The 20933-nt window shown below is 51.6% G+C and overlaps 1 protein-coding gene across 1 annotated transcript in view; it reads right to left on the minus strand.

Annotated features, from left to right (window-relative positions):
* The window catches only part of ATG2A (autophagy related 2A), a 306688-nt gene that overhangs the window by 181446 nt on the left and 104309 nt on the right, over window positions 1-20933 (minus strand). The window contains exons 12-14 of the mRNA XM_075326760.1: window positions 16819-16978; window positions 8414-8497; window positions 8057-8221 (exon numbers count right to left, since the gene is read on the minus strand). Of these exons, the coding sequence (XP_075182875.1) occupies window positions 8057-8221; window positions 8414-8497; window positions 16819-16978 (409 nt within the window). The remainder of the gene's footprint in view (window positions 1-8056; window positions 8222-8413; window positions 8498-16818; window positions 16979-20933) is intronic.

Here is a 20933-nt window from a genome sequence, read left to right on the forward strand (position 1 = left end):
GGCCACAGTGGTTATGAGCTCGGTAGAGCCGTACGAGACTACCAAGCCTGCAGCCTCGCTCCGTGAGACATGCTGCAGAGGTGGGGGGCTCTGTCTAGAATGTTTAGAATACCCAAGACAGGGGTTCAGCCCGGGGAGACTCCAGGCTGAGGTACCACCACATAAGAACCATTACAGTGTGGGTCTGTGCTAGTTCAGACAATATGCCTACATGCAGAGCATGTAGTGTACAGCCTTGGAGCTTTGCTCCTAGTGAGACATGCTGCTGAGGAGGAGGTTCTATAATAAAGAATTAACTCCTTCAGAATGCCCTGCTAGTGTATAAAAGTGCACAACCAGAGGTTGTGACTTATCAGGCCGCTATTATGAGTGCCCCCCGGGTTCCAAGCCTGGACCCCCAGCCAGATATCCACTCCCTCTGCACTGCAGAGCAGCCAGCGCCGACCAGCGTACTAAGAACGCTGAGAAAATGGCGCCCGAGTGAGGGGGGGGGGCGGGGGTTAACCCAGGAGCGGGAATCGGAGGGCTAAGGAGATGTACAGGGGAGGGAATCATCTCCTCAAAAAGGAGTGTCCTCCCCTGTGCAGAGCGGCCGGTGGGCGGCGCTGCAGTGTCCCCCTGCATGACTGACATGCAGGGGAACGAAACGAAACTAGGCAGCGGCTGAAGCCGGGGCCTAGAGTTATGCATGCGGCCGACAATCAGGCATCATCGGCGCGGTACACAGTAAAAACCGTGGAACCGGCCGGAACACAGTGAAAAGCAGCATTATCAAAGTAAATCACTGTCCCCCCAATAAAGTGCCCCACATTGCAGAAGGACCCTCTGAATAACGTCTCTATACTTAGCTTTGAGACGCAGGGCCCAGTCCCTGGGTGGGGTGGGGGTCCAGTGCTCCGTCCAGCAGGGTCCTGCCAAAGGGCTGCTGATGGAGGCCGGTCTCCTGCAAGGCAGTGAGAACCGTGTGGGCTCTAACTTCAAGCCAGAGCCCCTAAGGGATGGTGAAGGAGCGCGGCATGAAGGGCTCTTGCCCTGAATCAACCTTAACAGCACCGCCGCCAGGGGGGTGTGAAGGGACATGCCGGGGGTCCAGTGGACCCGCTTTTCTTCCAAATCTTTAGAAAAAATGAAAAATCAAAAAAGGATGCATGTGTGTGTGATCCTCCTGACACAAAGCATCAAACTGGCTAGGACTGGCTAGCAGGGGGTGTATATGCTAGGAGGGAGGAGCTACACGTTTGAGTGTAGTAACTTTGTGTGTCCTCCGGAGGCAGTAGCTATACACCCATGGTCTGGGTCTCCCATAGGAACGATGAAGAAAACTGATTTGCAGTTTTCTCTGCTGCGGATCTAATGGAGGTCAGAATGCTGAGTTGTGTATAACCCCGTCCACACCACTGATTGGCAGCTTTCTGTATATACTGTGTATTGACAGCTGCTAATCAGTGGTAGTGGGTGATTGGAAAAGGAGGCGCAAGACCTGAGTGTTAATCTCTTGATGATAAAACACTGATTTTATTGAAACAGCAACACACAGCCTAATAAGTGACACCCAGTAAACTAAATGATACAATGCTGGAATCATGGTCTCTGCCCCTACATCATGTTATTGTCAGATTACAGAGCAAAAACTGCTGACAGATTCCTTTTAGGGTAAGTTCACACAGTGCGTTTTTGCGCGTTTTTTGGGTGCGTTTCTGGCCTCAAAACTGCATGACTTTACTTCCCCAGCAAAGTCTATGAGTTTTCATTTTTGCTGTCCGCACACAACTTTTTTTTTAAGCTGCGTTTTTGAGCTTAAAAAAAAAGAAAAATGGACATGTCAATTCTTTCCTGCATTTTTCCCCCATGCAATGCATTGGAAAAACGCAGAAAAACGCAGAGATAAAAAACACAGCAAAACGCAGCCAAAAACGCATCAAATTGAGGTAAAAACACATGCGTTTTTTTGCCGCGGGTGCGTTTTTAGCAGCCAAAAACACACAAACGCAGCGTCAAAAAAGAAGGGAATTTTGTTACTTACCGTAAATTCCTTTTCTTCTAGCTCCTATTGGGAGACCCAGACGATTGGGTGTATAGCACTGCCTCCGGAGGCCACACAAAGCAATTACACTAAAAAGTGTAAGGCCCCTCCCCTTCTGGCTATACACCCCCAGTGGGATCACTGGCTCACCAGTTTTAGTGCAAAAGCAAGAAGGAGGAAAGCCAATAACTGGTTTAAACAAATTCACTCCGAAGTAACGTCGGAGAACTGAAAAACCATTCAACATGAACAACATGTGTACCCGAAAAACCACCAAAAATCCCGAAGGACAACAGGGCGGGTGCTGGGTCTCCCAATAGGAGCTAGAAGAAAAGGAATTTACGGTAAGTAACAAAATTCCCTTCTTCTTCGGCGCTCCATTGGGAGACCCAGACGATTGGGACGTCCAAAAGCTGTCCCTGGGTGGGTAAAGAAATACCTCATGTTAGAGCTGCAAAGACAGCCCTCCCCTACGGGGAGGCAACTGCCGCCTGCAGGACTCTTCTACCTAGGCTGGCGTCCACCGAAGCATAGGTATGCACCTGATAATGTATGGTGAAAGTGTGCAGACTCGACCAGGTAGCTGCCTGGCACACCTGTTGAGCCGTAGCCTGGTGTCGTAATGCCCAGGACGCACCCACGGCTCTGGTAGAATGGGCCTTCAGCCCTGATGGAACCGGAAGCCCAGCAGAACGGTAGGCTTCAAGAATTGGTTCTTTGATCCATCGAGCCAGGGTGGCTTTGGAAGCCTGCGACCCCTTGCGCTGGCCAGCGACAAGGACAAAGAGTGCATCAGAGCGGCGCAGGGGCGCCGTGCGGGAAATGTAGATTCTGAGTGCTCTCACCAGATCTAACAAATGTAAATCCTTTTCATACCGGTGAACCGGATGAGGACAAAAAGAAGGTAAGGAGATATCCTGATTAATATGAAACGAGGATACTACCTTAGGGAGAAACTCCTGAATGGGGCGCAGCACTACCTTGTCCTGGTGGACCACCAGGAAGGGAGCCTTGGATGACCGCGCTGCTAGCTCAGACACTCTCCGAAGAGACGTGATCGCTACCAGAAAGGCCACTTTCCGTGATAGTCGAGAAAGTGAAACATCCGTCAGAGACTCGAAAGGCGGCTTCTGGAGAGCAACTAGTACCCTGTTCAGATCCCATGGATCTAACGGCCGCTCGTACGGGGGGACGATATGACCAAACCCCCTGCAGGAACGTGCGTACCTGCGGACGTCGTGCTAGAAGCTTCTGAAAAAAACACCAATAGCGCCGAGACTTGCCCTTTAAGGTAGCCGAGCGACAAGCCCTTTTCCAACCCAGATTGCAGGGAGGAAAGAAAAGTAGGCAATGCCAATGGCCAGGGGGACACTCCTTGTACAGAGCACCAGTAAAAGAAAATCTTCCACTTCCGTGGTAGATCTTAGCAGACGTGGGCTTCATAGCCTGTCTCATGGTGGCAACGACCCCGTGGGATAATCCTGAGGACACTAGGATCTAGGACGCAATGGCCACACAGTAGGTTCAGGGCCGTAGAATTCAGATGGAAAAACGGCCCTTGGGACAGTAAGTCTGGCCGGTCTGGTAGTGCCCACGGTTGACCGACCGTGAGATGCCTGTCGCCAGAGCTCTTTGATCGTCATGAAAACCGGGACCTTGCTGTTGTGCCGATTCGTGAAACCCGTCCGGGTGCAGAGACCATTCTCCTGCGTCCACGCCCTGGTGACTGAGGAAGTCTGCTTCCCAGTTTTCTACGCCCGGGATGTGAACTGCGGATATGGTGTATGCTCTGTCTTCCACCCCTAGCAGAATCCGGCGGACTTCCTGGGAGGCTCGCTGACTGCGTAGTCCGCCTTGGTGGTTGATGTATGCCACCGCTGTGGATTGTCCGACTGAATTCGGATCTGTTTGCCTTCCAGCCACTGCAGGAAGTCTTGCAGTGCCATATGCACTGCCCAGAGCTCCAGACAATTGATCTGAAGAGTGGACTCTTCTGAAGAGAGTCCTTGATCGTCTGAGAAAGGGGGACGTTCCTGTGTAGGGACATCGACTTCCCCTCCCATTAGCGAAGAATGTTCTATTGAAGTGGACGCAGATGAAACTGCGTGAAAGGGACTGCCTCTGGATGATGTGTCTCCTTGAAGGAGAGACTGCACCCCCGTCTGTAGTGACCGCTGTTTGTCCAGTGGAAGCTTCACCATCGCTGAGGGAGTGTGAAACCCCAAGCTAAGATATGCCAGCGATTGGGTTTAACTTTGAAAAGTTGAGGACCCACCCGAAACTCTGGGAAGTCTCCAGCGCCATGTTCAGGCTGTGTTGGCATGCGTCTTAAAAGAGTGCCTTGACAAGTAGATGGTCTAAGTAAGGGATCACAGGGTGACCCTGAGAGTGCGGGAGCGGTCCCACTGCTGCCATGAACTTGGTGAAAACCCGTGGGGCTGTCGCCAGACCGAAGGGTAGGGCTACGAACCGAAGATGCTCGTCTTCAATAACAAATCGTAGCAAACGCCGGTGCTCTGGAGCAATCGGCACGTGGAGATAAGCATCCTGATGTCTATTGATGCTAGGAAATCTCCTTGAGACATTGAGGCAATGCCGGAGCGGAGGGATTCCATCCGGAACCGCCTGGTTTTCACGTGCTTGTTGAGCAGTTTAAGGTCCAGAACGGAACGGAAGGAGTCGTCCTATTTTGTCACCCCGACCAGATCGGAGTAAAAAGTGTCTCTTGTTCCTGAGGAGGAACCGGGATTACGACTCCTACTGCCTGCAGAAGAGCCTCGGCTTGGCCGGTGAGGAAGTTTTTGCGACAAACTGTCTCTCACCCACCGGCCATTGACCTGTGGCAGTTAAATGTCGCTAAAGCGGGGGAGTCTGCCACCGACCGCGGACGCGGAGAGAGAGGTCTGAAAGTCATGAGGAAACCGCCTTGGTAGCGGTTCCTCCGGCTGCCTTTTCCGGGCGAGATTGAGCCCGCCAGGAACCTGCGCCCCTCTGAGCCTTTTGAGTCCTGTTGGACGAGGGCAATTGGGACGTGCCCGAGCCTGGGAAGGACCGAAACCTCGACTGTCCCTTCTCCTGATGGGTCTTGTTTGATAGCTGGGGTAAGGAAGAATCCGTACCCTTGGACAGTTGAATGATTTAATCCAACCGCTCACGAAACAGTCTGTCACCAGATAAAGGCAATCTGGTTAAGCACTTTTGTGGAAGCAGCATCTGCTCCAATCCCTTAACACTAGGAGCGTAACAACACGGAGTTGGCGGACGCCACTGACGTACGGCTCGTAGAGTCCAGGACAGCATAAACAGCTTGAGTCGCAATGCCGACATTGCGAGGTGAAGGACGCTACTGCGGCCAATATGTACATGTGACCGCGTCCCTCTGCGCAATACTAGCTGAAATAGCTTGGAGTGCCTCTATGGCTGCGAATGCCGGGGCAACCGACCCGCCGATAGCTTCATAGACAGATTGCAACCAGAGGGCTATCTGTCTGTCAATGGCATCTTTAAGTGAAGTCCCATCTTCCACTGCAACTATAGATCTAGCCGCAAGCCTGGAGATTGGGGGATCCACCCTTGGAGCGCTTGAGCACGTCAGGGGGGAAGAGACAACACGTATCTTCAATACGGTTGGAGAAACGCTTATCGGGATAAGCGTGATGTTCCTGGACTGCTTCTCTGGAGTCAGAGTGACCAGAAAAGTACTCAATATACGCTTGAGATACCGAATAGGGATTTCTTCTGCTGTGAAGCTGACCCCTCCACTGGAGGAGTTGAGGGAGAAATACCCAACCTTCCATTGATGGACGCTATAAGATTATTCACTATAGCGTCACCATCCGGTGTATCCGGATTGAGAGCGGTCTCAGGATCAGAGTCCTGAACAGCTACGTCTGCCTCATCATACAGAGAGTACTGTGATGAAGTCGAGGGCCGTTCTTAGGGAGCTCGCTTAGGCCGTCTGGGACTGTCGTCCGTGTCAGAGCCTGCACCCTGGGATGCATGGGACCCTCCTGGAGCCATGATTTGTTTCGAAATCAGGGTGGCCAGGGGCATTGAATCAACATTGCCCAAGGTCTGTCTGGACTGCAAGTCTGTAAGATGTTAGTCATAGCCACAGACAATATATCAGCGGAAACTGCAACTCCGTCCCTGTCCCTGGACAGGGATCACAGGTGGTTCTTTTGGCCACCTGTAGCAGAGACCCCGTTGAGTAATTGCACACACTGGGGGTCCTGGAACAGTCGCATGCAGTACAAGCAGCAAGAAATCCTGTGCCTTGGCACCCATGGTTTTTTTTTTTTTTTTTTTTTTTTGCTGTTGCTGTCTAGCCATCTAGGAGCATTAGCCAAGAATAGCGACCGTACAGTGCAATGTATAGCATACAAGCATGAAGTACAATAAACACTTCAGCACATGCAGTACAAGGAGCATAGAAAGCCTGTGCCTTGGCACCTTTGCTTTTCTGCTGCCGTTGTCTAGTTATTCAGGAGCATTAGCCAGGAAAAGCGACATACAGTGAATGTATAGCATACAAGCATGAAAATAACCACTGCAGCACATGCAATCCAAGCAGCATTGAAAGCTTGTGCCTTAGCACCCTTGCTTTTCTGCTGCTGTCTAGTCATCAAGGAGCATTAGCCACGAATAGCGACATGCAGTGAATGTACAAGCATGAAAATAAACTCTGCAGTACATGCAATCCAAGCAGCATTGAAAGCTTGTGCCTTAGCACCATTGCTGTTTGCTGCCGCTGTCTAGCCATCTAGGCGGGTAGACAGCCAAGAATAGCCCTTACAGTGCAATGTAAAGCATACAAGCATAAAGGACACATGACACTGCAGCACATGCAAGACAAGCAGCATATAGAGTCTGTGCTTTAGCACCCCTGATCTTTTGCTGCTGTTTCTAGGTCTGCATCCTGAATAGCGACCGTACAAAAGTACAACAGGACACTTCGGCATTAGTGGGTCAGCACTTGCCGCTTACCGCCCGCACAAAAGCGGGTGTGTGGCGCCGGAATCCTGCTGGTAGCTCAGTGTCTCCGTTTTCCCGCTCTGCGTGCCGGAATGGCTGCCGGCGTCCAGAGGAGAGGGGCGGGCCGAGGGCGTGCCCGAGACAAGAGCGGGAACCCGGCGCCCACTGTGTCTAGTAAAGGGGGCTGGAGAATGCAAATAAGTCTCCAGCCCTCGGCGCTGCTATAGAACAGCGTCTCTCCCCTTCCCTGAGTGACAGGGTGGGGGCGGGGAACGAAGCGGCGCTAGGCCACAAAAGCCGGGGACTAAAGTTAGAAGCGCCGCCGCCGTAAAAGCGCGGTCGGCGCGTCCCCGGCGCACTACAAGTCGCAGCTGCGCCGCCGCTCCAGGGGCGGTCGGCGCGGCGGTCCCCACACGTAAAGTCCCCCAGTAATCTGCAGGGACTATAAGCCCAGCGCACAGCGCTACAGTCCCCGGCGCAGTAGCACACCCAGCAAGCCTGGAGTGTGCGTGGCCTGCCATACGGGGACACAGAGTACCTGAAAGTTGCAGGGCCTTGTCCCTGAACGGCACTCCCGCTCCACATCCAGCAGGTTCAATGGGTCTGTGGATGGAGCCCGGCCTCAGGGCTTGGTGGCCGGAAAGATCCCACTTCCTCAGAGCCCCTCAGGGGGATGGGGAAGGAAAACAGCATGTGGGCTCCAGCCTCCGTACCAGCAATAGGTACCTCAACCTTACAAACCGCAAGTGGGGTGAGAAGGGAGCATGCTGGGGGCCCTAGTATGGGCCCTCTTTTCTTCCATCCGATATAGTCAGCAGCTACTGCTGACTGAACAGTGGAGCTTATGCATGGATGTCTGACCTCCTTCGCACAAAGCAGAAAACTGGTGAGCCAGTGATCCCACTGGGGGTGTATAGCCAGAAGGGGAGGGGCCTTACACTTTTTAGTGTAATTGCTTTGTGTGGCCTCCGGAGGCAGTGCTATACACCCAATCGTCTGGGTCTCCCAATGGAGCGCCGAAGAAACACAGCGTGTGCATATAGACTTAATGTTACTTACCAAGTGGAAATCAAAGTGTCCTTGTGGGCTTGCTTCTTTTGTGGCCCCATCTTGGAAAAGGAATCCCAGCCGATCAATGAGACCCAGGTCAAACTCGGACTTAAAGTCCTCCAGCTCCACTCTGATTTCAGAGCTCACTTTCACCGCTTGCTTCTTACGGCTACTCTGAGAGGGAGAGGACATAAGGCGAAGAGGAGAACAGTAAGAGGTGGGAAACCAATTTAGTGGAACAAATGGAAGAAAAATCTCTGTAAAAGCAAAAAGGTTCTGAAAGAAAGAAAGAAAAAGAAAAGAAAGAAAAGAAAAATATTGCCATAGCCTTAAAGACTTTGGGGAGGTGCATGATGTGACACTCACTCTGGACGGCGTCCTGTGAACCCGCTTGTAATGTATTTGAGCACAGGGACGAGACGAGGACGCTGGACTATTAAAAATCATGAGCTGAATATAGAAAAGAATAAAAAATATTAAAATACAAGATGAGAATTGCTGAAAAAATAAACAATTCACTCTTCAGAAATCATTAATGCAAGTAGGATATCTAGAAGAAAATGGTATAAATTGTTCCTCAAATCTAGCAAACAATGACAAGAGGGTAAAACAGATTATGCAATTTGCACCATAAAGGGAACCTGTCACCAGATTTGGCTACTGTAAGCTGGGGCCACCACCAGGGATGCCTTATCTACAGCATTCCAGAATCTATATCTAGAAATGACTTATTCTGTCTGTCTGTCTTGCTCCAAAATGACGTCATTACAGTGACAACCGTCGCATTGGCCACTGGGCCCGCCCGATCACGGCCCCCCTGCACACGGGGGCCCCCACCACGCCCCCCGCACATCGCAAGACACGCCTGGCCACGCCCCCTAAACACAGGGGGCCCGCTCAGCCACGCCCCCCCACACGCCATGCCCGCTCGGCCACGCCCCTGCACACATTGGGCACCTATACACCTCCCCCCCCAGGACTACGCCTTCTATTATACTCCTCTCCCCCCAGGACTACTCCTCCAACACACATACACATACACACACACACACAAAACATACCTCCCCCAAAACACACACATGCACCCACACAAACCGTGCAACACACAAAGCACCACACACACACACAACGCTGCAGACACACAGCGCTCCACAAACAACGCAACACACAAACAACACTGCTCTCTAACCCCCCCACACACACTTGGCAACTACACACAACATATATATATATATATATATATATAAATAAATAAACAAAAATCATACATTACATAAATTCTAGAATACCCGATGTGTTAAAATTGGGCCACCAACTAGTGTGTATATATATTATATATATATATATATATATTTGCCTTATTCGGTCTGTATGTCTTGTCGCCACATCGCGCGCTAAAGAGCCTGCGACCAATGGCTCAGCTAACTGAACGGGCCGACAGGACGATGCCCAACACCTTTCCCCGCACCCACACAGAGCCCCGACTCCCCGGTGAGTGCTGCAGCCCCGGGAGCCCACACCGGTAACCCAGCCGACACATACCCACCGCTCACCTCCGCCCCCACGCACACATTATCACACTCAGCTCCACCCCCTCCCCGCATGCAGTATACACTGAACACACACTCATGGATAGTCACCTATCCCCAGCTATGCAGTCCCCGGCACTGACATCCTCAGCGCCATGGCCCCACTCGGTTCCACCACCCCCCGCCCCCGGCACACATTACCCCGCTCTGCTCCGCCTCCGCCGCACTGCGCCCTCCGCATGCATACACCACACCCACACACACACACACACACACACACCTACCTGGATAGTCACCTGTCCCCAGCACTGACGTCCTCAGCGCCATGGCACCGCTAGGATTTCAGTATTGTGCACTTGCCCGAGTTGCTCTACATTCCCTCATACTTTGAAACCTCTGGCAGGAATTGAGGCTGGCATCATAACTGGAGAGACCCTTTAATAATATTCTACCTTACATCCCCCTCTTCCAATATTTACAGTTCGTGCCCCTTCGGAGCATCTTTTATACATACAGTGGAACCTTGGTTTACGAGCATAATCTGTTCTGGGAGTTGCTAGTAAACCTAGTTACTCGTCTAGCAAAGCAAGATTTCCCATAGGAAGAACGGAATTTTGTTTACTTACCGTAAATTCCTTTTCTTCTAGCTCTAATTGGGAGACCCAGACAATTGGGTGTATAGGCTATGCCTCCGGAGGCAGCACAAAGTATTACACTCAAAAGTGTTAAGCCCCTCCCCTTCTGCCTATACACCCCCCGTGCTCCCACGGGCTCCTCAGTTTTGGTGCAAAAGCAAGAAGGAGGAAATATAATTACAAACTGGTTTAAAGTAACTTCAATCCGAAGGAACATCGGAGAACTGAAACCATTCAACATGAACAACATGTGTACACAAAAAAACAGGGGCGGGTGCTGGGTCTCCCAATTAGAGCTAGAAGAAAAGGAATTTACGGTAAGTAAACAAAATTCCCTTCTTTTTCGCTCTATTGGGAGACCCAGACAATTGGGACGTCCAAAAGCAGTCCCTGGGTGGGTAAAATAATACCTCGTAAGAGAGCCGTAAAACGGCCCTTTCCTACAGGTGGGCAATCGCCGCCTGAAGGACTCGTCTACCTAGGCTGGCATCCGCCGCAGCATAGGTATGCACCTGATAGTGTTTCGTGAAAGTGTGCAGGCTCGACCAGGTAGCCGCCTGACACACCTGCTGAGCCGTAGCCTGGTGCCTCAAAGCCCAGGACGCGCCCACGGCTCTGGTAGAATGGGCCTTCAGCCCTGAGGGAACCGGAAGCCCAGCCGAACGGTAAGCTTCGATAATTGGCTCCTTGATCCACCGAGCCAGGGTTGATTTGGAAGCCTGTGACCCTTTACGCTGGCCAGCGACAAGGACAAAGAGTGCATCCGAGCGGCGCAGGGGCGCCGTACGAGAAATGTAGAATCTAAGTGCTCTCACCAGATCTAACAAGTGCAAATCCTTTTCACATTGGTGAACTGGATGAGGATAAAAAGAAGGTAAGGAGATATCCTGATTGAGATGAAAGGGGGATACAACCTTAGGGAGAAATTCCGGAACCGGACGTAGAACCACCTTGTCCTGGTGAAACACCAGAAAAGGGGCTTTGCATGACAACGCTGCTAGCTCAGACACTCTCCGAAGAGAGGTGACTGCTACTAGGAAGACCACCTTCTGCGAAAGGCGTGAGAGAGAGATATCTCTCATTGGCTCGAATGGTGGTTTCTGAAGAACCATCAGCACCCTGTTCAGATCCCAGGGTTCTAACGGCCGCTTGTAAGGTGGAACGATGTGACAAACTCCCTGCAGGAACGTGCGTACCTGTGGAAGTCTAGCTAGGCGCTTCTGGAAAAACACCGAGAGCGCAGAAACTTGTCCCTTAAGGGAGCCAAGCGACAAACCCTTTTCCAGTCCAGATTGAAGGAAGGACAGAAAAGTAGGTAATGCAAATGGCCAGGGAGAAAAACCCTGAGCAGAGCACCATGACAGAAAAATTTCCCACGTCCTGTGATAGATCTTGGCGGACGTTGGTTTCCTAGCCTGTCTCATAGTGGCAATGACATCCTGAGATAATCCTGAAGACGCTAGGATCCAGGACTCAATGGCCACGCAGTCAGGTTGAGGGCCGCAGAATTCAGATGGAAAAACGGCCCTTGAGACAGCAAGTCTGTTCGGTCTGGTAGTGCCCACGGTTGGCCGACCGTGAGATGCCACAGATCCGGGTACCACGACCTCCTCGGCCAGTCTGGAGCGACGAGGATGGCGCGGCGGCAGTCGGCCCTGATCTTGCGTAACACTCTGGGCAACAGTGCCAGCGGAGGAAACACATACGGGAGCTGAAACTGCGACCAATCCTGAACTAAGGCGTCTGCCGCCAGAGCTCTGGGGTCTTGAGACCGTGCCATGAACATTGGTACCTTGTTGTTGTGCCGGGATGCCATGAGGTCGACGTCCGGCACCCCCCAGCGGCAACAGATCTCCTGAAACACGTCCGGGTGAAGGGACCATTCCCCTGCGTCCATGCCCTGGCGACTGAGATAATCTGCTTCCCAGTTTTCCACGCCTGGGATGTGAACTGCGGATATGGTGGAGGACGTGGCTTCCACCCACATCAAGATCCGCCGGACTTCCTGGAAGGCTTGACGACTGCGTGTGCCGCCTTGGTGATTGATGTATGCCACCGCTGTGGAATTGTCCGACTGAATTCGGATCTGCTTGCCTGCCAGCCACTGCTGGAACGCTTTCAGGGCAAGATACACTGCCCGAATTTCCAGAACATTGATCTGAAGCGAGGACTCTTGCCGGGTCCACGTACCCTGAGTCCTGTGGTGGAGAAAAACCGCTCCCCATCCTGACAGACTCGCGTCTGTCGTAACTACTTCCCAGGATGGGGGAAGGAAGGATTTCCCCTTCGATAATGAAGTGGGAAGAAGCCACCACCGAAGGGAGGCTTTGGTCGCCTGAGAGAGGGAGACGTTCCTGTCGAGGGACGTCGGCTTCCTGTCCCATTTGCGTAGGATGTCCCATTGAAGGGGACGCAGGTGAAACTGCGCGAAAGGAACTGCCTCCATTGCTGCCACCATCTTCCCCAAGAAGTGCATGAGGCGCCTCAAGGGGTGTGACTGGCCTTGAATGAGAGACTGTACCCCTTTCTGTAGTGACTGCTGTTTGATCAGCGGAAGCTTCACTATCGCTGAGAGGGTATGAAACTCCATGCCAAGGTACGTCAGCGATTGGGCCGGTGTCAGATTTGACTTTGGAAAATTGATGATCCACCCGAAACTCTGGAGAGTCTCCAGGGTAACGTCGAGGCTGTGTTGGCATGCCTCTTGAGAGGGTGCCTTGATCAACAGATCGTCCAAGTACGGGATCACAGAATGACCCTGAGAATGGAGGACCGCTACTACAGTAGCCATAACCTTGGTGAAAACCCGTGGGGCTGTCGCAAGGCCGAATGGTAGTGCCACGAACTGCAGGTGTTCTTTTTCCATGGCGAAGCGCAAGAAGCGTTGGTGCTCTGGGGCAATCGGAACGTGGAGATAAGCATCCTTGATATCGATCGATGCAAGGAAATCTCCCTGGGACATTGAGGCGATGACGGAACGGAGGGATTCCATCCGGAACCGCCTGGTCTTTACGTGTTTGTTGAGAAGTTTCAGGTCCAGGACAGGACGGAAGGACCCGTCCTTCTTTGGGACCACAAACAAGTTGGAGTAAAAACCGTGGCCCTGTTGCTGAAGAGGAACAGGGACCACCACTCCTTCTGCCTTCAGGGTGCCCAGCGCCTGCCGAAGAGCCTCGGCTCGCTCGGGAGGCGGAGAGGACCGGAAGAATCGAGTCGGGGGACGAGAGATGAACTCTATCTTGTAACCGTGAGAGAGAATGTCTCTCACCCAGCGGTCTTTTATTTGTGGCAGCCAGGTGTCGCAAAAGCGGGAGAGCCTGCCACCGACCGAGGATGCTACTAGAGGAGGTAGAAAGTCATGAGGCAGCCGCTTTGTTAGCGGTGCTCCCAATGGCCTTTTTAGGACGTGACTTAGACCGCCATGCATCAGAGTTCCTTTGTTCTTTCTGAGACCTTTTGGACGAGGAGAATTGGGACCTGCCCGCGCCCCGAAAGGACCGAAACCTCGACTGCCCTCTCCTCTGTTGGGAGAGGTTCTGCTTGGGCTGGGGTAAGGATGTATCCTTTCCCTTGGATTGTTTGATGATTTCATCCAGGCGCTCGCCAAAGAGCCTGTCGCCAGAAATTGGCAAACCGGTTAAACGCTTTTTGGAAGCGGAATCTGCCTTCCACTCCCGTAGCCACAAGGCCCTGCGGACTACTACCGAATTGGCGGTCGCAACTGCCGTACGGCTCACAGAGTCCAGGACAGCATTCATAGCGTAAGACGCAATTGCCGAGGTCTGGGAGGTAATGGAAGCCACTTGTGGCGCGGCCGCTTCAATTTTCGCTTGACCTGCTGATATAGCTTGTAGCGCCCATACGGCTGCGAATGCTGGGGCAAAAGAAGCTCCGATAGCTTCATAGATGGATTTCATCCAGAGCTCCATCTGCCTGTCAGTGGCATCTTTAAGCGAGGCCCCATCTTCCACTGCAAGTATGGATCTAGCCGCCAGTCTGGAGATTGGAGGATCCACTTTGGGACATTGAATCCAACCTTTAACCACTTCCGGGGGAAAAGGATAACGTGTATCCTTAAGGCGCTTAGAGAAACGCTTATCCGGACAAGCATGGTGATTCTGGATTGCCTCTCTGAAATCAGAGTGGTCTAGAAACATACTCTGTGTACGCTTGGGGAACCTGAAGCGAAATTTCTCCTGCTGAGAATCTGACTCCTCCGCCGGAGGGGCTGAGGGAAGAATATCCAGCAACTGATGAATGGATGCAATGAGATCATTCACTATGGCGTCCCCGTCTGGAGAATTAAGATTGAGAGCGCTCCCAGGATCAGAATCCTGATCAGCTGTCTCCGCATCATCAACCAGAGAATCCCTCCGCTGAGACCCTAAACAATATGATGTCGAGGGAAATTCTAAGCGGGCCCGCTTAGACGATCTGGGGGTAGGTTCTAAGTCCGAACCCTCCGTCTGGGATGTATGAGATACCCCGTGAGGACATTGTTGGTCCAACTGAGGGGGGTCAGGGAACAATGATTCAACAGAGTCCCTTTGCTGAGATACCGGTCTGGACTGCAAGGCTTCTAGTATCTTAGCCATAGTCTCAGAGAGTTGATCCTTAAAGGCTGCAAACTCAGTCCCCGTCACCTGGACATTGTCAACAGGTGGCTCCCCCTGGGCCCCTCTTAGCAGAGGATCCGGCTGAGGAAGTGTCACAGGGGTCGAACACTGTACACAATGAGGGTCAGTGGAACCTGCCGGTAGCTGGGTCTTACATGCGGCGCAGGCAACATAATAAGCCTGTGTTTTGGCACCCCTGCCTTTTGTGGGCGCCATGCTATAGTTTTCCCTGAGTAACACAATAGGGTATATAGCCAGAAAGAACTGTGCTCATACAGTGTAAATTATATACAGTACACAAATAATGTACCCATACAATACAGCACCATGGAGCTAGCACCACATGTGCTGTTTACCAGCCGCCTAAGCGGTTGTGAGGCCACCAGAGACCGTGTCTGGGTCTCCCATGAATATGTCCCTCTCTGCAGCATCGGTGGAGCTGACAGGAATGGCTGCGGCGTCCTGACGAGCTGAGGAAGCTGTGGGCGTGGCCTGGAAAGAGCGCGAAACGGGCGCTCACACTGTGCACAGTGAGGGGAGTGGAGCATGTAAATCATACTCCAGCCCTCATTGCTGCTCGCTCCGTGCAGCGTCCCGCCCTTCCCCTGCCTGTCAGGGCTGAGGGCGGGAGAGAAAAAGGGAAACTAGGCCGCAATGAAGCCGGGGACTGTAGTAATAAACGCGGCCGCCGTAAAAGCGCGGTCGCGTGAAAGTCCCCGGCGAACTACAAGTCCCAGTCGCGCCGCAGTGTCCCGTGGCAACGGCTGTCAGTGCGGTAGCCCTTACATATAAACACACTCAGCGACGCTGAGTGTGTAATGGCACATATAGACCCGGTCAGAGCCGCGGTCCCCGGTGCACTAGCACACCTAGCAAAGCTGAGGTGATGCCGTGCGCGGTCCCCATAGGGATACAGAGTACCTTTAAGATGCAGGGCCATGTCCCTGAACGGTATCGGCTCCTATCCATCAGGCTCCACAGGAGTTGTGGATGAAGCCCGGTCTCAGTGCCTGGAGACCGATAAGATCCCACTTCACCCAGAGCCCTAAGGGGGATGGGGAAGGAAAACAGCATGTGGGCTCCAGCCTCCGTACCCGCAATGGATACCTCAACCTTAACAACACCGCCGACAAAAGTGGGGTGAGAAGGGAGCATGCTGGGGGCCCTATATGGGCCCACTTTTCTTCCATCCGACCTAGTCAGCAGCTGCTGCTGACTAATCTGTGGAGCTGTGCTTGCATGTCTGCCTCCTTCGCACAAAGCAAAAAACTGAGGAGCCCGTGGGAGCACGGGGGGTGTATAGGCAGAAGGGGAGGGGCTTAACACTTTTGAGTGTAATACTTTGTGCTGCCTCCGGAGGCATAGCCTATACACCCAATTGTCTGGGTCTCCCAATAGAGCGAAAAAGAAATAATGGAAGCTCAGACAATTCGTTTCACAACTTGTTCAATGTCCCATCCTGGTCCCCTATTGTGCCATTCCACACACGCACACACGCATGCACATATTATGCTCACCTTACCTTCCATTCCATCGCTAGCCTCCCGGTTCTTGTAGTCCGCCAGTACAGGATATGTATCGGGTAACCATCGCGACCGATGCCGGAACTTCCGCTGCCAGAGCGCTGACGTCAAAGGCAGGAACCGCTTGCCTCTGATTGGTCAGCGTGCTGCCTTTGAGAAGCAGCTAACAGCGGAAGTTCCTCCATCGTCGAGATGGTTACCCGATACACATCCTGTACCAGCGAACTACAAGGACCGTGAGGCCGGCGATGGAACGGAAGGTAAGGTGAGCATAATATTTGTGTGTGCAAGTTTGTGCGGACTGCAAGAACAGGTCAGAGTGCGGTTAAACTATGGACCCGGAAGTGTGTGCGGTGAGTATTTGCTCATACAGCAAAGCTTGCTTGTAAATTGAGTTACAAATACAGCAACCTTTGCTCGTAGAGCGAAATACTGGTAAACCGAGGTTCCACTGTGTACTACACATACCTCTGTGTATTCTGGCATTTGATCCTTGCCGGACACGTGGCCTCCTTGCCAAAGACATTCCAAAATCTCCAACTTTCCACAACTGAGGTCAATACTGCTTTGCTGAGCTCCTTTACCCGATCTCTGCTCACCGACCACCTGAACTGCAAGGGCTGAGATTCTGCGAGAGATAGAAAATAGCCATCAACAAAAAAAATGTAGTAATACCGCCACACCATTTCTCTACACGCCGCTATAGCGTATCTGAATAATCCCTCCTCCACGACAGGATGGCTAATCTTGGCTCCAGAACTCATTTACCGCATATATCTAACAAAGGCAAAACAATAACATGTCCTCTAGTTTACTCTTATGTAATAAATTATAGAAAGCATTTTTTAACCCCTTCATTTTCCGTTCATGTTTTTTTTTCTCCCCTTCTTTCGAGAGCCATAAATTTTTATTTTTCCGTCTATATAGCCATGTGAGGGCTTGTTTTTTGCGGGACGAGTTGTACTTTTAAAGGAAACCATGAGTTTTACCATATAGTGTATTGGAAAATGGCAAAAAAATTCCAAGTGTGGAAAAATTGCAAAAAAAGTGTAATTGTATGATGGTTTTGGGGGTATTTTATTCACAGTGTTCACTATAAGGTAAAACTGATGTATATGTGTGATGCCTCAGGTCGGTATAAGTTTGTAGATACCAAACATGTATAGGTTTACTTTTATCTAAAGGGGTTAAAAAAATTCAGACGTTTGTCCAAAAAAAGTGGCACACTTTTTGTGCCATTTTCCGCGACCCATAGTGTTCTCATTGTTTAGGATATGGGGACAGTGAAGGCTTATTTTTTGCGTCTTGTGCTGACATCTTTAATGATAGAATTATTGCGCAGATGCTACGTTTTGATCGCCTATTATTGCATTTTGAGCAAAGTTTGCAATGACCCAAAAACTATTTTGGCATTTGGATTTTTTTTGCTGCTGCGCCATTTACCGATCAGAGTAATTGAGTTTATATTTTGATGGATTGGGAATTTCTGAATGTGGCGATACAAAATGTATGTATATTTTTTTTGTTCTATAATTTTCAATGGGGTGAATGGGGGGGTGATTTAACTTTTAGTTTTTTTTATTTTTTGAAATTTTTTTTCTTCTCTTTTTACTAGCTCCCTTAGGGACTGTAAGAATCAGCAGTCTGATCGCTGATTAATTTCTGTTGATCAGAGCTGCACAGCTCTGAGCAGCAGAAATGCTGAGTTCTTGTTAAGCGGGCTTTACATGCTACGATATCGTTAATGAATTATCGTCGGGGTCACGTTGTTTGTGATGCACATCCGGCGTCATTAACGATATCGCAGTGTGTAAAACTTAAGAGCGATCTGATACGATCGCAACACAGGGCAAAATCGTTTGCCGCGGAGAGGTCGTCCTAAAACAAAAAATAGTTTACTGCTCTTTAGCGATGTTGTTTGTCGTTCCTGCGGCAGCACACACCGCTGTGTGCGACACCGCAGGAGCGACGAACATCTACCTGCGTCCACCGACAATGCGGAAGGAAGGAGGTGGGCGCGATGTTTACGTCCCGCTCATCTCCGCCCCTCCGCTTCTATTGGACGGCTGCGGTGTGACGTTGCTGTGATGCCGCATGAGCCGCCCCCTTAGAAAGGAGGCGGGTTGCCGGCCACAGCGATGTTGAAGAGCAGGTATGTGCGTGTGACGCTGCCATAGCAAGAATGTTCGCTACGGCAGCGATCACCACATATCGGCCGTACGACGGGGGCGGGTGCTATTGTGCTCGACATCACCAGCAAATGATAGCAATGTCGCAGCGTGTAAAGCCCGCTTTACAGCAGCTGTTCTGTTGGCTGTAACAGGAACTATGTCATAATAGCACTGTGGTGGGGGAAAAAAGCACAAATAGGGTCTTACCTGGTATGGGGGTAGAAATGATATAAAGTAATACACTCACCTGGTGAGGTTGTGCCAGTCACAACCCCTTTCACAAGCTTGCGAGTGTTTAGTGGTTAGCAGCGGCCCCGAGATAACGTTATAAAATATATAAAGAGAAAAAAGAGAATTTTGTTTACTTACCGTAAATTCTTTTTCTTATAGTTCCGTATTGGGAGACCCAGACCATGGGTGTATAGCTTCTGCCTCCGGAGGACACACAAAGTACTACACTAAAAAGTGTAGCTCCTCCCTCTGAGCATATACACCCCCTGGATAAACAGATCTAGCCAGTTTAGTGCAAAAGCTGAAGGAGAATAGCCACCCACAAGTAAAGACAGAGCAAGAACCGGAACAACCGGAGCCTCTGTCTACAACAACAGCCAGTGATAACACGCGGAACAAGAAACTGCCAACAGGCAACAGGGAGGGTGCTGGGTTTCCCAATACGGAACTATAAGAAAAAGAATTTACGGTAAGTAAACAAAATTCTCTTTTTCTTTATCGTTCCTATGGGAGACCCAGACATTGGGACGTCTCAAAGCAGTCCATGGGTGGGAATAAACAGAAAACTGAGAAGTAGGCGGAGCCTAACTTCACAAATGGGCGACAGCCGCCTGAAGGATGCGTCTGCCCAAGCTCGCATCTGCCGAAGCATGAGCATGCACTTGGTAGTGCTTTGAAAAGGTATGCAGGCTAGTCCAAGTGGCAGCCTGACAGACCTGCTGAGCCGTAGCCTGGTGCCTGAAAGCCCAAGAGGCACCGACAGCTCTGGTCGAGTGTGCCTTGATCCCCCGCGGGGGAGGCACCTGAGTACACTGGTAGGCATCGGATATGGCCGACCTAATCCAACGAGCTAAGGTCGGCTTAGAAGCAGAGAGGCCCTTACGCCGACCTGTGGTTAGCACAAAAAGAGAGGTGCACCGCCTAAGAACAGCGGTGCGAGACACATAGATCCGGAGCGCCCGCACCAGATTCAGAGTATGCAACGCATTTTCAAAGCGATGAACAGGAGCCGGACAAAAGGAAGGCAGGGAAATGTCCTGGTTAAGGTGGAAAGGAGAAACCACCTTAGGGAGAAAATCCGGAGTCGGACGGAGAACCACCTTGTCTTGATGAAAAACCAAAAAAGGTGACTCCGAAGAGAGCGCAGCCAAATCAGAGAGTCTCCTGAGGGAAGTTATGGCCACTAGAAAGACGACTTTCTGTGAAAGACGAAACAAAGAAACCTCCCTAAGAGGCTCAAAGGGGGGGTTTCTGTAAGGCCGTGAGGACCAGATTAAGGTCCCAGGGATCCAAAGGCCGCCGGTAAGGCGGAATGATGTGAGACGCGCCCTGCATGAAGGTGCGCACCTGAGCCAGCCGGGCGATACGCCGCTGGAACAGCACTGACAGAGCCGAGACTTGTCCCTTGAGGGAATTGAGGGATAGTCCTAGCTGCAGACCGGACTGTAGAAAGGACAGAAGGGTCGGCAAGGAAAAAGGCCAAGGAGCATGGCCGGAAGAGCGACACCAGGACAGGAAAATTCTCCAGGTCCTGTGATAGATTTTGGCCGAGGAAGACTTCCGAGCCCGAGTCATAGTGGAGATGACTTCAGGAGGAATACCAGAAGCAGTCAAGATCCAGGAGTCAAGAGCCACGCCGTCAATCTGAGAGCCGCAGAATTCTGGCGGAAAAACGGACCTTGTGAGAGAAGGTCTGGACGGTCCGGAAGATGCCACGGCACCTCTACGGACAGATGGAGCAGGTCTGGGTACCAAGCTCGCCTGGGCCAGTCCGGTGCAATGAGGATGACCCGACGGCCCTCCATTCTGATCTTGCGCAGAACTCTGGGCAAGAGAGCTAGAGGGGGAAACACGTAGAACAGACGAAACTGGGACCAATCTTGAACCAGAGCGTCCGCTGCAAGGGCCTGAGGATCGTGGGAGCGAGCCACGTAAACCGGAACCTTGTTGTTGGGCCGGGATGCCATTAGATCCACTTCCGGAGTGCCCCACTTGCAGCAGATTGACTGAAACACTGCCGGATGCAGGGACCACTCGCCACTGTCCACGGTTTGACGGCTGAGATAATCTGCTTCCCAGTTTTCCACGCCTGGGATGTGGACTGCGGATATGGTGGACTTGGAGTCCTCCGTCCATTGAAGGATGCGTTGAACCTCCAACATTGCCAGGCGGCTGCGTGTC

The sequence above is a fragment of the Anomaloglossus baeobatrachus genome, chromosome 10, assembly GCF_048569485.1.
Source record: "Anomaloglossus baeobatrachus isolate aAnoBae1 chromosome 10, aAnoBae1.hap1, whole genome shotgun sequence".
Lineage (NCBI taxonomy): Eukaryota > Metazoa > Chordata > Amphibia > Anura > Aromobatidae > Anomaloglossus > Anomaloglossus baeobatrachus.